Source organism: Dryobates pubescens, chromosome 6 (genome assembly GCF_014839835.1).
Source record: "Dryobates pubescens isolate bDryPub1 chromosome 6, bDryPub1.pri, whole genome shotgun sequence".
In the NCBI taxonomy this organism is placed as follows: domain Eukaryota; kingdom Metazoa; phylum Chordata; class Aves; order Piciformes; family Picidae; genus Dryobates; species Dryobates pubescens.
The window spans coordinates 14,787,204-14,801,764 of record NC_071617.1 but is presented as its reverse complement, the minus strand read 5'-3'; the positions used below and the strand labels follow the sequence as shown (position 1 = coordinate 14,801,764).

Genomic DNA, 14,561 nt, shown 5'->3' with positions numbered 1-14,561 from the left:
AAAATCAGCAGCAGGTGAAACTTCACCACATGACAAACAGATCTTTTTCAAAATTGCAAGAATGTAAACACCAAGGGTGGTTGGAAAGAGGTTGTAAATTGTAGCACACACAACATACATACAGAAATTTACAAACGTATGAGTACAAACATCTGCAGAGTGGCTATCCTTGCATTAAAATATTGCTTGTATACAATGGAAGTAGGGATGCTTTTAGAAAAGCACAACAGGGGCTTCTTGCATTGGTAAGTGTTGATACCATTCTCAAAATACTCTTCTGTCTGGGAATAAAATACCCTACCTCCAAAGGCATCTTCTTTTTCAAACACATCAGGCAGATCAGCTCTAAAGTCTGAGACATCAGACTTTAAACATCTCCCATTCATTTCTAGCCTTAATCTACTTGTCTTTCCACTAAATAATCAGGATAGAACAAGTTCCTGTAACTCCTGATGAGCTGCAAGTAAAGGAGTATATTGGCAGAGATTGTAAAACCTGCTCTACAGCATTATGTATGCAGAAGAATTTAGAAAGGCAATGACAAATAACCTTGGGGCCATTCTTCTAAGCTTGGGGAACCAGGTGCAAGATGGAAAGTAGACCCAAATACATACTTAATAATGCTGCAAGTTATTTGAAAGTGCTTTGATAAAATAAAAACATAAGCGGGAGCACATAGCTCACTTTAATGCAAATAAGGTAGTACAGGAGACCCACTAACTGTATTAAGAACTCAAGAGATTCAGAGGCCCACCAAAAGCAGGCAGACCCTAGACATGACTCTCCCAGCTGAGGAAGACTACACCCTGCATATGTGTATGACTTTTTATTTTTAGAAATGAGTCTCAGTATGTGTTCTAACCAGATTTTTAAAACCAATAGTAATTTTACATCTGACAAAGATACTGAAATCTGAGCAGTATTTTAACTGGCATTTCCCTTAAATGCATAAAACATTACTTCAGAGGTTTTTTAAGTAGAAATAGACATACATATTTCTGGTTGCATATCAAGTTGGAAAAGTATTCCTTTTCTAAAAAACAATATTCTATTGATGTATAATTTGGCTCTGTTACTAAGCGCTGTTACAGGCAGCGAAACAACTTTGTACTTCCTTCCATGTGGGTCATTAGATTTGTTTTTCCAATGATGATGATGGTTTTCTCTAACTTGGATCTCTTAAAAGGATAACTGCTTAGCCTGCAGGAGGCTCAGGGGTGACCTCATTGCTCTCTACAACTACCTGAAAGGTGGTTGTGGCCAGGAAGGGGTTGGTCTCTTCTCTCTAGCAACCAGCACCAGAACAAGGGATCACAGTCTCAAGCTGCGCCAGGGGAAGTTTAAGCTCGAGGTGAGGAGAAAGTTCTTCACGGAGAGAGTCATTCGTCATTGGAATGAGGTGGTGGAGTCACCATCCCTGGAGGTGTTCAAGAGGGGATTGGACGTGGCACTTGGTGCCATGGTCTAGTCATGAGGTCTGTGGTGACAGGTTGGACTCAATGATCTTTGAGGTCTCTTCCAACCTTGGTGATACTAATATATGTCACATAAGAGTTGCTTCACAGGCAATAAGAGTATAATTGGGCATTTGGGGGGACACAGAATAATTCTTAACTATTCAGAGCTCTCATTTCCAAGAAGATACATTAGAAAGAGAGAATAAAAGGCACAATACCTAAAGAGCAAAGAAAAGTTCATCTTCTTATTCTGTTCAAATCATAATTCAAGGATGTTAAATCAAGTTTTGCATGTACCAAAGGCTGAAATATACTGTATCAAAAGCGTATCACTAATGATACCTTCCCTTGGGTATTTTGTCTATAAAATCCTAATAACCAGGTAATAATTTTTAAAAGTTAATTATTTCTTCAGTATGGTGTAGTTTGTATAACTGAGAAATGTGACTAATGTGTGTGGTTTCACCATTAATATCACTCAGGGTCAAAAAAGCACATTTCTGGGAAGATCTTGTCTGTAAACCGTGAGCTATCCCATCAGTGGGTTTTGGAAACTGTAGTTAACAGCAAAAGGATATACTGCGTGTTGCAGATGGCAAGGAAGATCAGTGTCTAAGTTCAGAACATGATTACCTTAAGAGGTGGAAAGGATGAAGTGCTGAAAGGAAGTAGAGCAATTGACAACAACAATCTGTAAAGAGAAAAACGGACAGTTGTCATGGAAGGTGAAGTGGGAAAAGGGAAAAAGAAGACCTTAAAATGAGGGGCTGCCTCTTATTCTGAAATAGTGGACCACCACCATAGCAGAGTATCACAATCAAAAGGGTGTAGATCGTGGCATTCTGCATATGCCCTTTGCGCCCTCCAGAAACCAAGGCTACTTGGAGGGAACTTACAATGTTAGCGTAATGCAGCGGGGGAGCATAGATTTACTCAGGGAAACACAGCAAGACCAGGAATACACAGCCAAGAGATGCGCAGAGTGAGGGGAGCTCAGGCTGAAGGGGAAGCGAGCTCTGTCTGTCCTTCCTCAGATGACTGACGCACCTAGAGAGTTCTTATCCGGGCCCCTTGTTGTGCGTTACATGGTGTTGTGAGACAGTAAGCTGAGGGTAGCAACCAATTGTAGCTGGGCCTCTACAGCAGAATGGTATTCTTCACCAGTTACCAAGAGAACTTGTAGCGGTGATGGCCCCGTGTGTCAGCACCCCCCTGGAAGGATGCTGCTCAGCCCTGCCGTATCCCCTCCCGCTGGTGCAGCTGGCTTGCTCTCGTGTGCTTTCCGGACTGGTCCGCAGGAGCTGAATGCTGTGGAGCGTCCAAGCGAGGCAAGGGACCCGCAAAGCCTTGCGGAAGCGGGTTGCCCGCCCAGCCCCGCGCGGTTTCCTGGGGAGCTTCCTCGGGGCCCTCAGCAGTTGGCGGCAGTCACAGCTACGCCAGCGAGGGACGTCCACTCCGCTGTCCCGAAGACAGCGGGAGCTCCCCCCGGAAGCCGAGCGCCTGCCTAGCAGCGCTATAGGCACAGCACGCCGAAGAGAGCTCAGGGCGTCTCGGCACTCGCTCCCCGTACCGCCATGCCAATAGGGGGCGCTGCCACTCTCGGCCGTACCGCACATCCGGGACCGGAAAGGGGCGGTGCGCCCGGACAGTTACCACTACCCTCACCCTCTGCCCAGCTACGGGCGTGCTGCTGTGGGAGTCGGCACCGCACCGCGGGGAATACTGTTGGCCCCTTCCCCTGTTAGCCCCGCCTCCCCGGGCCTGGCGCTTCCGCCACCACCGCTCGTGCGGTGGGGACCGGGTCCCCGTCGTGCTCAGGCGTCGGCTTCGCCCGGCGCTAGGCACTCTCTCCCTGCACCCTTTCCGGGGCGCGCTCTCGCCGGGCGGTCGGCGCAGGCGCGGAGGAAGGCGCAAGCGCGCCGCCGTGTGGGCGGGAGGGCGGAGCGGGTGGGCGGTTGGTGGGGGGAAGGTGTGAGCAGCCGCTCGCGCGCGGCGGCGGCTGGTGGCGGCGCTTTCCCCCCCTTCCCCCACCCCCGCGACGGGCCGGGCCGCGCCGCGCCGCGCGAGGCAGCCTCGCGCGCTCTCCGCTGCACACCCACAGCACCAGCCGGGCCGCCGCCGTTGGATGCGGGGTGGTGGCGGCGGCAGCAGCAGCAGCAGCGCCGCGCGGAGCCGGGGTGTAAGATGGAGGGCCTGACGCTGAGCGAGGCGGAGCAGCGCTACTACTGCGACCTCTTCTCCTACTGCGACACCGAGAGCACCAAGAAAGTGGCGTCCAACGGGCGAGTCCTGGAGCTTTTCCGCGCCGCGCAGCTGCCCAACGACGTGGTCATGCAGGTAGCCGTTGCGGGCTCCCGGGGTGGGGGGGAGGGGGGTGCAGCGGGCTTGGGCACCGCCTCGCCGTTAGTGCCCGCGGGGAGACAGCCCCGCTCGGCGCTGCCGCCCCTCCCCTCTGCCGCGCTCAGCTCGGCCCTCACCCCTTTGCCCGCCTCAGCAGCCCTTTGGCAGGGGTCATCCCGCCAACGGTGGCGGGCCGGGGAGGCCGGAGAGGGACCCGCCAGGATACTCGTGAGCTATTGTCCGGCCCTGGAGCCGGCCACCTGAGGCCGGGCAGGAGCAGAAGGCTTGAGTCTCGCCGGCGCGGAGGGAAGGGCGGGGGCTGCAGCTAGTTGCTGCGCTGAGTGTGATTGTAGCAGGCCCCCGCGTACGTACTTGTGGGGCCTCTTGTCTACAGGGCTGGGAAGGGCTGCTGATAATCTCTGCTGGCCGTGTCCAGCAACTGGTAGGCAAGCGTGTTGTTTGCTTCATGTCGCAGAGGCCGTCTAAAGCATGAGAATCTCAACGGATTTTGGGGACGTGGGTCAGATTTATCCCACAGTCTGCTGATGAAGAGCAGCGTAGAAGGAAATCTGGGTTTGTATCGTTGGGTGCTACTGATGCTGATCCACTTCACCTAAGATGTGCAGTCTTTTTTGGATATCGATACCCAGTAGGTATTAACTTACCTGTAGTCATCTGAACACTTCCAGCAATAAAAAATGCAGTGTTAGGAACGACACGAACCTATACTTGCAGTACATATGTGTACAGTTTTCACACTTAATTCCTTTGCCAGATTATGTCTGAAAAGTAGTAGCAGCATTGTAGAGCTGCTGACCTACAGAAGGGAAAGTCTGTTCTGATGTGCCATGTGTAACTATTTGAGGAAAGTATTCCCAGTGAACTGCTCTTACAAACAGCTATTTGTAATAATTTGCTGCTTCTGCAGTTCCTTTTGTTGTTGTTGTTGTTCGGTGCTTTGGAGTTTATGTAGTTTTTAACTGCTGTGGGTAAAACTATCTAAAAAGCCATGCTGCCTTTTATGCAGTTTCATCCTCATCCTAGTGAGATAAGCAACCCTTTTAACAGCTTTAAAGTTACTGTAGCCAGAAATAGATTACACAAATTTCAGCATCCTGCAGTTTAGTACCAGACTTAGGAGAATACTTCAGCAGTAACTGGGATTGCTGTTGATGTGGTTTGGGCTCGGGTAGTTAAAATAGTTTAAGATGCTAGAAAGTGGAAGAGGGATGAATAACAAATGCATATTACTGGTAAAACTAGTTAATATCTTACTTGATGACTTGTTAGACTGGACTTAATGATAACAGAGTCTGCATGCTTAGTGAGTGAAGTTTCTCAGGGCCACACACTACATCTTTTGTGTGACCAACCAATTTTAGAAAAGTTATCCCAGGAGAGTGAATGTTAACATCTTTGTTGTATTTTAAATCTGTTTTCCATAGAACTTGCCTGAATCGCTGTATAGATAAGGCAGGCTAGTGCTAGAGATTTTGCTTTCTGCAAGGATTTAGTACAAAAGCTTGAAAAAGACTTGGAATTTTAAATGTAAACGGCCACATTATGTCCTTATCTGTTGCAGGGAAGGTCAGATATTTTCTTGCAAATTAGATTGCATCTGAAGAAGAGAAACTATTCAGACATCATTCCATGGGTTCTAAGTACATTAACTCAAGAAGCAGGCAGACCTTGCTTATCACTGTAGTGATCTTAAGGAAAACCTTGTAGTTAAAATGGCAAACAAGATATTAGATTGCCTCAGGAATGAGACTGTAAATAATACAAAGAAACTCAAAATGCCCTTAGCAGTTTGACCCCTTACAAGTACCTCATGCAATCACTGTTGGTCACCTGTAAAGTGCCTTGTACTTGTGAGCAAGAGAATCTACTTGTCTAGTTTATGTTCTCTTTAAGGTGTGGTTGTACCTCAGGTTAACACACAAAGGAACACACTGGATGAGGGCTTCTTCGAGAAATTCCATTTAACATTCTGTAAGCTGTGACTATGTAACTAAAACCTCAAGATGATGTAGTTTAACAAATAAGGAAACCCAGTGGAGAAGATAGAATTTTCTTTTGACTGCATAGTGCTGTGTTCTTACCTGTTCGTTTGAAGCACTTGATGCTGGTGGGGAAAGGAGCTCAATTCATTTACCCAATGCTTATATAATCCTGGAGTACAAGTGTAATAGCCATGCAAATGCGAAGTACCTTGGTAGGTGTGCAAAACATAGTGCAAAAGTACCAATCTTCAAACTTACCAGGACCAAGTAGTCCTGAGGATCTACCTCAACGTTTTCCCTCTTCAAAGGTATCTGCAGACCCATACTACTGAATAATTCAGAATTGAGTGCTAGAAATGAAAATGTGTGATATTTGCATTTTTAGATTTGTAACTTGTTTTGCTTGCAAATCTGTTGCTTAAAGGTTGGATATACATGCAACCGCTCCTGCAAAGAGTTACGTTTGTGAGATACCTGTCTTGCAGCAGGAAAAGTTAATACGTGTGGGTAATTGCTCCTAATCATTCTCATTTCTGTCTCTAAGAGACATTGTTAGTTGACTGTTAAATGGGAATAAATGAATCTCTGGAAAATAGGAACAGTTATGGTTGCTGAATACAAATCATACGTTCACAAAGCAACAAAACCATGTGAAAGAAAAGCTGTCTATCCACTTGGTGCACTTCTACAAAAGGGCAGCCTTATTGCCAGAACAGAAATGCTACACTGGAGGTGTTACCTTAACCACACATGTGAGAATACCAGTCTTTATTAACCCATATTTCTGCTTTTTTGTGCACATCCCTGAAATCAGGATTTGCATAAAACAGTGGATAAAAGTGTGTTGGGAGAACAAGTCCAGCTACTTCACAGTTACATGAGTCTTTAAATTGCTTTCAGGGTGTGGTTTCACATTGCAGCTAAACCAATCTAGTGGTGAATTGCTGCTGAAGTAGGTGGTTCAGTTCTCCCCCTTCCCCCAGCCGCGTGTTCCTGCTGCTGTTTCTCCTTGCAAAGTGCTAGCCAGTGCTGTTGTATGCTGTCATCAGGGTCTGTGCAGACAGAAGATTAATCACAACTTTTTGTTGATTTTTTTAACTATGTATCAGCTAAACGTGAGGCTGAATGAATGTCAGTGCTGGCACAAGGAAGGAAACACGGCTGGAGTGAAAAGAGAACTTTATTTTTTTCTTGAGCAATTAGATATTTCAGTTGTGACCTAGTGTGGGTTTTGTGGTAGCTTAAACCACTAGAAGCTGGAACTGCCTTATGCTGGCACTGACACTCATTTGAACAGACAGTGGGCTGGTTCAGGGAGCTTGTTCAGCCAAAAGTTAGGGAGTTTTGTCAAGTTACTTTTCACTTGACTCAGCTGCCTGAGTTATGGCTTAGTTGAATGTGCATCAGTATTAGCAAGTGGTATGACACAAGTGATACTGATAAGCTGCCATCAGCCCTGTGTAACTATTGGAGAAGTTTTCCTTTGATAAAGTTCTGGCCTGATCTTGTAGACTGAACATTAGCTGGGATTCTTTGGTTGCACTCCTAGAGAGTATTTTCTAGATGAGCTTCATACAAAAGACAACTAACTAGTTGCCTATTCTGGTGTGGCTGCACAGTATGAGGCAGAGCTGGGAGTATGATCAGGAAATTGACTTTCAAAGCACATTTTACATCTCACCTAGAACACTAATGTAGATATACTCTTAAAGTCAGTACTTGGTACTCATAGTGAAGTTCCTTGTAAAAGCTAGAGTGAGACAAAAAACATGTTGTGAATTTGTTGACATCGTACAGCAATGTTACCTGACTTCAAATTTAGTATTAGAAAGTCTTTGAAATGATTAATTTTACAATTATGTTGAGAGTCTTCAATTCCAATATACTTGCATTAGCCTGTTCAAAACCTAGTGTAAAGCCTAATTTTGACCCTTGTAAGCCAACTCCAAGGTGGTTGGGATTTTTTGTTGGTTGGGGGGGGGGATGTGTGTGTGTTTGGGGTGGGTTTTTTTTTTAGTTCTAAGGAGTCTACAGGCATTAGTTTTGATTGTTCTCGTGTGGAACATGGGATGGAAAAAGTTGCTGTCTCTGGTTGTCTGCCTTAAGTCTGTCAGTTTGCTGCCTTCACATCAAAAGTCGTAAGGAAGGACATGCTTGTGATGCAGCTGCTTTCTTGTAAAGTCCAGGCTCTTAGCACAAAGCCTTGTTCATCAACTACAATTTCTGAATGACAACTGCAAATGGAAGCTGAGCTATGCTTAGGATTACCTGTGAGGTGCAGACATGTGGCAGACTCAGTCTTGTTCTGGTTAATTTGCTGAATTTATTATCTTTTCAGAACTGGTGGGATAAGAAGCTAGAATTCCCTGCATGTGTCAAATTACTTGCCTTCCCTTCAGTATTTTGGATCTGGAGTCTCTTCAAAATTACATAGCACCTTTAGATCTTTAAAAAACACGGATATATTCCTCTCCTGACTTTAACCTCTACCTAATCTGTAAACAATCCCAAATTTTAAAAAAGAAATCACTGGTGTCAAACCAAAACATTTTGGATTTGTTGTCTGTTTTGTAAAGCTCAGAGGTTTTCTACTTGACGTTGTTTTGAAACTGAATGGAATTTCTTTGGAGACAATATTCACAGCTAAGGTCTTTTCTGGTGTAGAAATGTGCAACTGTAGGATTTTTCTTGCTAATTCGTAGCAGTTTTTTCCTGAGCACCATAAAGCAGATGAGTCTGTAGCCTTTGTGATTATAACCATACATAATCTACATACACATTTTATATGTAGTATTTGTATGTTGGAGAGATGTTTGTATATATGTTATAGCATAACTCCATTCTTGTTTAGGAAATAAGAATTGTTAGGAATCTGTTGTGAATGCAAACAGTGCCTGGCTCTGCAGTTAAGAATACCCAGGTTGTGAATTGCATGGTTTCCCCCCTCAAATGTTACTGCAGTATTTTTTTTCTCTTGGCTGAGCAGTAGGTTCGTTTTATTTCTCTGTAATGATGAGATATATAAGCAGTCTGCTTTCTGTGCCAGAAATGGCACTTTGTCTGCTTTGCATCCTGTGAATTGTGCTTGGAGTTTTCTGCAGAAATCTGGTAGAAATGTTCACTTTAATGATGTTACCTTCTCAAAGGTTATAGCAGGTTGCAAACTACTTTCCCTTTGCAGTTAATTAGTTTGAGTAGCTTCGTATCTCAGCAGCATTTAGTCAGAATAATAATTGTTTGTGAAACGAAAGGCAAGAAATTAATAACAGAACTTTAGGAGTGTAGATTAAGTCTGTTAGAATTACATTTATTTTTGACTGACTTCTCAATGTAATTATATTGAGCCCTTAAATGCCTTGACTGGGATTCCTACTGTATAGTTGCTTATATAGTAAATCCTTCATAATTACATGTGCTAGCAAGCACTCGGCTAATTTCAAGTAGCACAGCTCAGCTTTGTTTGAAAACAGTTTATTTTTTTCTTTTAAATGTGCTGTCAGGTGGCAGCAGGGATGATTAATATCCTTCCTGGCATGACTGGATAGAATTCTGAAATCTATCCAGAAATATGAGGGCCTTTGGCAAATCCAGCTGTCTTCGTATCAAGGAACCTGCACAAAATTGTGGACTGTGAACTTGATATTTTTTGCTTGTAAAGATGATTCTTTTGTATTACAATTTTTGAGCACTTCACCCATTGCCAGTGAAAAATGGGAAATATGCCTTCATCTTAGTCTAATAAATATTACTGCAGGTACTAGGAAATTATAGGACTTTGCTGGCAGTCTCTAAATTTTCAACTATGTTTGCTGGCTTTCAAGACATTAGCCCTTACAGACAAGCTTTACACCTGTTAGGTCATAAATATTAGCCATTTAGATTAGTCCTTCTTGTAGAATTCCTAGACTTCAGATTCAAGTTCTGCTCTTCGCTCAGGTTTAGTCAGAAGTGAGTGTGGGAGCAATATTCTGACTGTCTGACTTTTTTCTTGCTGGAGTTCCAGTAATGATTAGTGTAATAATGTGGTTTTTGCTTGTTCTTTCTCCTTACAATTTCTTTAGATCATAGAATTATTATTCAGCCAACAGTGTCATTCTTTCTAAACTAATGTACTGAGCTGATGGTCATGTTTGTGACTTCATTGTTTTTCCAACCAGGGTTGGTGTTTAAAGAGTTAAATTATGCCATGCACTTGTTGCACAAAAACCCCAAACCTATAAAATTCAGGCATGCTGTCTGTGCAGAAGAGCTGTATTTTGATGGGTTAAAGAGCTTGAAAAAGGTGACAGTCAGACCTGAATTTCTGAGATGGTTGACTTCTGACATCTAAAGTGCTCATGAGCTATGGTAACAGAGCAATGAGTAGATTTGGTTTCAAATACAACTTTCAACTTCTGTAATCCCAGAAAAGAGTGACAGGGCCAAGCTGTGTAAAATTTAGCATTAGGTGCTAACTTACTCCTGACTGTTTGTTAGTCATTAATTGAAGAAAAGTCTGTTCTTACTGCAGTAGTGCATATGACTTGTTCTTTTTGGAAATAAAACGTCTAAAATGGTGTAAGACCCAGTGTTGGAAGCTCTGTTCTGAATTTAAAATACAACTCTCTAAATGTGTGGATTTTAGAACTTTTAACTGTGGTTTGTTTAAACTTTGATAGACAGGTTGTTAATAGTTGTAGGCCTGACTTGGGAGGAGAGCAGTGCAGAGCTTAGTAACTAACGTTGGTCAGATTGCTCAGAAGAAAACAGATTAAGATGGGAAAGCAGTGTAAAGCAGTGGGTGCAGTAGCTTCAGGTAAACTTGTATGGAAGTGCTCAGGCATAACAAGACCAGATCAGGGCAGTACTTTTTGGCCAGGCCACAGCATGACCACTGATACGTGGATCTGAGAATGCCTTAGTCTTCACTTGACATTAGCAAAAAGCCAGAAGCTTGTGTTCATTCTTTCAGGGTTTTTGTCTTACGTTTTTTTCTGGCATAGTGATGGAAGGTGATGTGTGCAGAAAATAATAAAATGGGGAAAGTCAAAAACAATTACTAGTAAGGAATTTCAATCATTGGAATGCCGCAGTTATAAAGGAGGTCCAAAAGGAATTGAAATGTGTCTGTAAATGCTGTTCTCTTCAGCATTTATCACTTAAAGAAATTTTGCAGGAAAAATACACAACTAAATACTTCATGGCAGGAGCATCCACAATAAAAAAACTTTAAAAAAAGCATGTGACCTCTCTTGCACTACCTATTTAAGTAATAATTTAATATGCTAAATATATTAATGTTGTAAAATATCTCTCCAGTGTCTGCTGAGGCTAGCTGCTTTCTTGGTGCTTATATGGATACATTGCCTGCTATTGCTCATTCTATAAGATACAATCCCACCAGTGTTACAGAATCCTCCTGGAGTCTCAAATCAGCAGTCTGGTTCAGGCATTGAACTTACTTGCTGAAGTGTCTTTCTTTGTCTTCTATTGCTTGAACCTTTCATGGCACCACCAGGAAAAAGGAGATGCCCTTGTTTTGAGGGCAGTTCTTAGCTTGATGTGTGAATATATCTTTCTGAGGACAACTTTGTTGGGCAAGGCAGAAAAGTTGGAGTTAAAAAGTGCTCTTAATGTGTCAACTGAACAGAATGCCTCACTTCTTCATTTTCTGCCCCTCCTAAATGCAAAGCATACAATTTTCTGGAGACTGAAGCCTTACAAGAAGTTTAGAGACAAACAAACTTGTACTACCAGCCATGTGTTCCCATGTGCCTTGTAGCTGCTGAGGTGTTGGTTGGTTGTACAGTAGGCAGATTGCTTGTAATAAAAGGGCAGATAACTAACACAGTAACTTTTTGCTGCCTTGCCAAATGGAGTAATCATGCTGTGGGATCAAACAGATGAGTTAGTGCTCACAAATTGGGAATTGTGCAGCTGAGAGCACAGTAGGGGAGGATCTATTTAGGTTTAGTAGCAAGTAAAATTGCATGGTAAGAGGAGACAGGTATGTGGAATATCTACTTTTAAAGGAGCTTCTCTGTGTCAAAAATTAGTAATGGGTCTCTCAGGTCCCTAGGCTGTCTCATCTGTTTCAGATTTTGTTACTTTTAATTTATTTCCATGTCTTGCTTCTTTATTGGCATTACTGATTGTAAGGTACCTCTCTCACAAACACCTGCTCTGCCAGAACATCAGTAGAGAGAATCTTAATGAAGGTAGAGAGAAACACTACCTTCAGGTATTTCAGCTATCACTTTTTACTTGGGAGAGCAGTAGCTCCTTTCTGAGTGAGTGTTAATCTGGTTGTCTGGATTTTCCTTTGTTGGTGCTATTGAACGTGTCAGAAAGGAATATGCCTCTTTGTTCTGTCCTTTTTTGGAGGATATCTGGCAATGATTTGTTTTTCAGTTATAGTCAAATGGGACAGTTTATGGCTCTAGATCTTTGGAGAAATGGCCCCTTTAAACTAGTATCTTGAACTTTTTTTGTAGTTGAGTGTAGGGTGCACCTGCCTCATCTTTGTACTTTGATGTTGGTTACAATGTAATACCAAATCAAGAAGGGAACTGCTGATCTGTGGAGCTCTGTAGGTAAGATCCATGTGTATGGCTTTAATAGCCTTTGCAGGAGCTGTTACCTAGACCACAAATTTTGATTGCAAATGGAAAAATCAAAGCTACTGCATTAGAAAGTGTCTTTGATAAGTGAGGCTAATCCACCACAAGCATACGTGCTATCAGGAACAACAGGAGATGCTGCAGACTGCTTTTGGAATGGGTTGAGATCAGGAATGACCTAAAATAACTGGCTTAGAAGTACTAGAATAGGTGAAAATTTTGTGATTTTTTTTTTTTTTTTTTTTTTTTTTTTTTTTTTAAATTTTTGGTGTGGTGTTCAACATAGTAACTTGTCAAGATGTGGCTGTATCATACACCTTTGTAATAAATCAGTTACATTTTCAGTGCTTTTTGTCTTCTGCTTTTCTGGTAACAGTGGAAGCATGATTCCACATCTGCCACCACTTACTCAGGGAGTAGATACCCTGGTAAAACAGATCCCAAAATACAAGGGCAGAATCATTCCTCTGAGGCTTAGAATGCTGGCTTGTTTTGTGTGGGTTTTTTTAACAGCTAATTCTTTATTTCTGGTGTGATTAATTCTGAAATTTCATTTAATTGAACCTGAAATGTCCTGTGGAATGAGAAAGTGTACTTCAGAGTATCTAGAGAAAATTGTCAGAGCTACTCAGTGTTGGTATTTTAGCAGTTTGCTTCAATTGTGGATGTGTGCAGTCTGAAAATCAAGGGTGGAGAAGTATAAGGAGAGGCTCAGACAGTAGGAGACTCTAAATAGTTTGTTGCCAGAAAGTGTGTTGTCTTGGAAGTCCTCCAGTACTATTGGCTTTATTTCTGTAAAGGTCTGTGTTCCTAAGCCAGGTTTGTGGCACTGAGATCCATCTTCATGAAACAGTTTGTAAGACTTAAAAGGAAAATTTACTATTTGTTACACAACGAAGTAGAACAATGTCCCAAATACACTAAGAATTCCCAAGCATGTGATATCAAGTAGTTAGCTATATTTACTACTATGCTTTCTAAGTACCTAATAAGATAAAGGTATTTATTAGAGGTAATGTTATACTTGCTGTTCAGCACATGAATGCTTACTTCTTCACACTTATTATATGTAGTAGTTCTCAATATCCTTTATAAATCCATTTATCAAATGGTCTTCAGATAGTTCTAAGACTATTTAAGTTTGTCACATAGTGCTGTTAGTGCTGAAATAGAATTCAGAGTGGTACTTGGACTTTCTAATGAATTTTTTTGTCCAGTCTCCTTTTATTATTTTTTTTTCCCCTTGTGTGTCACTATGTGCCAGCATTTCTAGAGCTTTGCAGAGAACTGGGTCAGAGACTTGACTTGGTTAAAAATAACTCATCAAAAGGAGGATCTTTGTTAGTTCTCTTGTCTTCTTTCTGCTGCTCAGTGCTGTCAACTGTTGCATTTGAGAAAAGGTACCATTGAAGTGAGGTTTTTCTGAAGGAAAGTTAAAAATTGTTGATGAATAATCACTGTTGCTTTGTCCAGTTGATAGCTGAGAGATTGTAGTTAGAACACTGTCAGGCTGCGGTCTGCAATTAGTGAGGCAGATTGAGATAAGTGAAATGGCAGGAATTGATCCTGTTGAGCGGTGGCTGAAGAGTAACAAGATTAGAAGGTCACAAGTTACTAGGAAAGAAACATTCAACCTAGAAAAAGCAAGTAGTTTTTCATAGGGCTTTGGTATGTAGTGATGGTCAGATTGGTGTGTTTTGTTTTTTTTCCTGCTATAGCAACAATGATTTATTTTTCTTTAAACTTAACTTATCTAGCTCCAGGTTCCATTACACTGTAGAGATACAGTTAAATTTTGTTGTAGCTGATGCGAGTGGATTACATGACTTCAGGAACCTTTGTGGTACAGCATACTCTAGGACCCAATTTGAGGCTGTATTCTAATAAACTTCTGGTTTGGAAAACATCCTGTCAGATTTATTTAATGCTGAAGTTTGTAGAGACCTTTGGAATTGTCATCAATGTATTGCTGCATAAGGGACATAAATAACATTGTTGACATGATAATGTTTTTCATTTTAAGCTGTGAATCAAAATCAGTCTAATTGGTTACTTTTTTATTAAATAACCTAGAACCAAATGCCAATTTTTTTGTTTTTAATTTGTTGGCATTTTTAGCTGAAGTAACTGTGACCTTTTTCAGAAGGAAATGTATTTCTTGC

At 42.2% G+C, this 14,561-nt stretch overlaps 1 protein-coding gene across 6 annotated transcripts in view; it reads left to right on the top strand.

Annotated features, from left to right (window-relative positions):
• Window positions 1-3,578: 3,578 nt before the first annotated feature.
• The window catches only part of REPS1 (RALBP1 associated Eps domain containing 1), a 62,821-nt gene continuing 51,838 nt past the window's right edge, over window positions 3,579-14,561 (top strand). For all 6 annotated transcript variants that reach the window (XM_054162657.1, XM_054162655.1, XM_054162658.1 and 3 more), the window contains exon 1: window positions 3,579-3,794. In XM_054162657.1, the coding sequence (XP_054018632.1) occupies window positions 3,642-3,794 (153 nt within the window). In that variant the 5' untranslated portion in view covers window positions 3,579-3,641. The remainder of the gene's footprint in view (window positions 3,795-14,561) is intronic.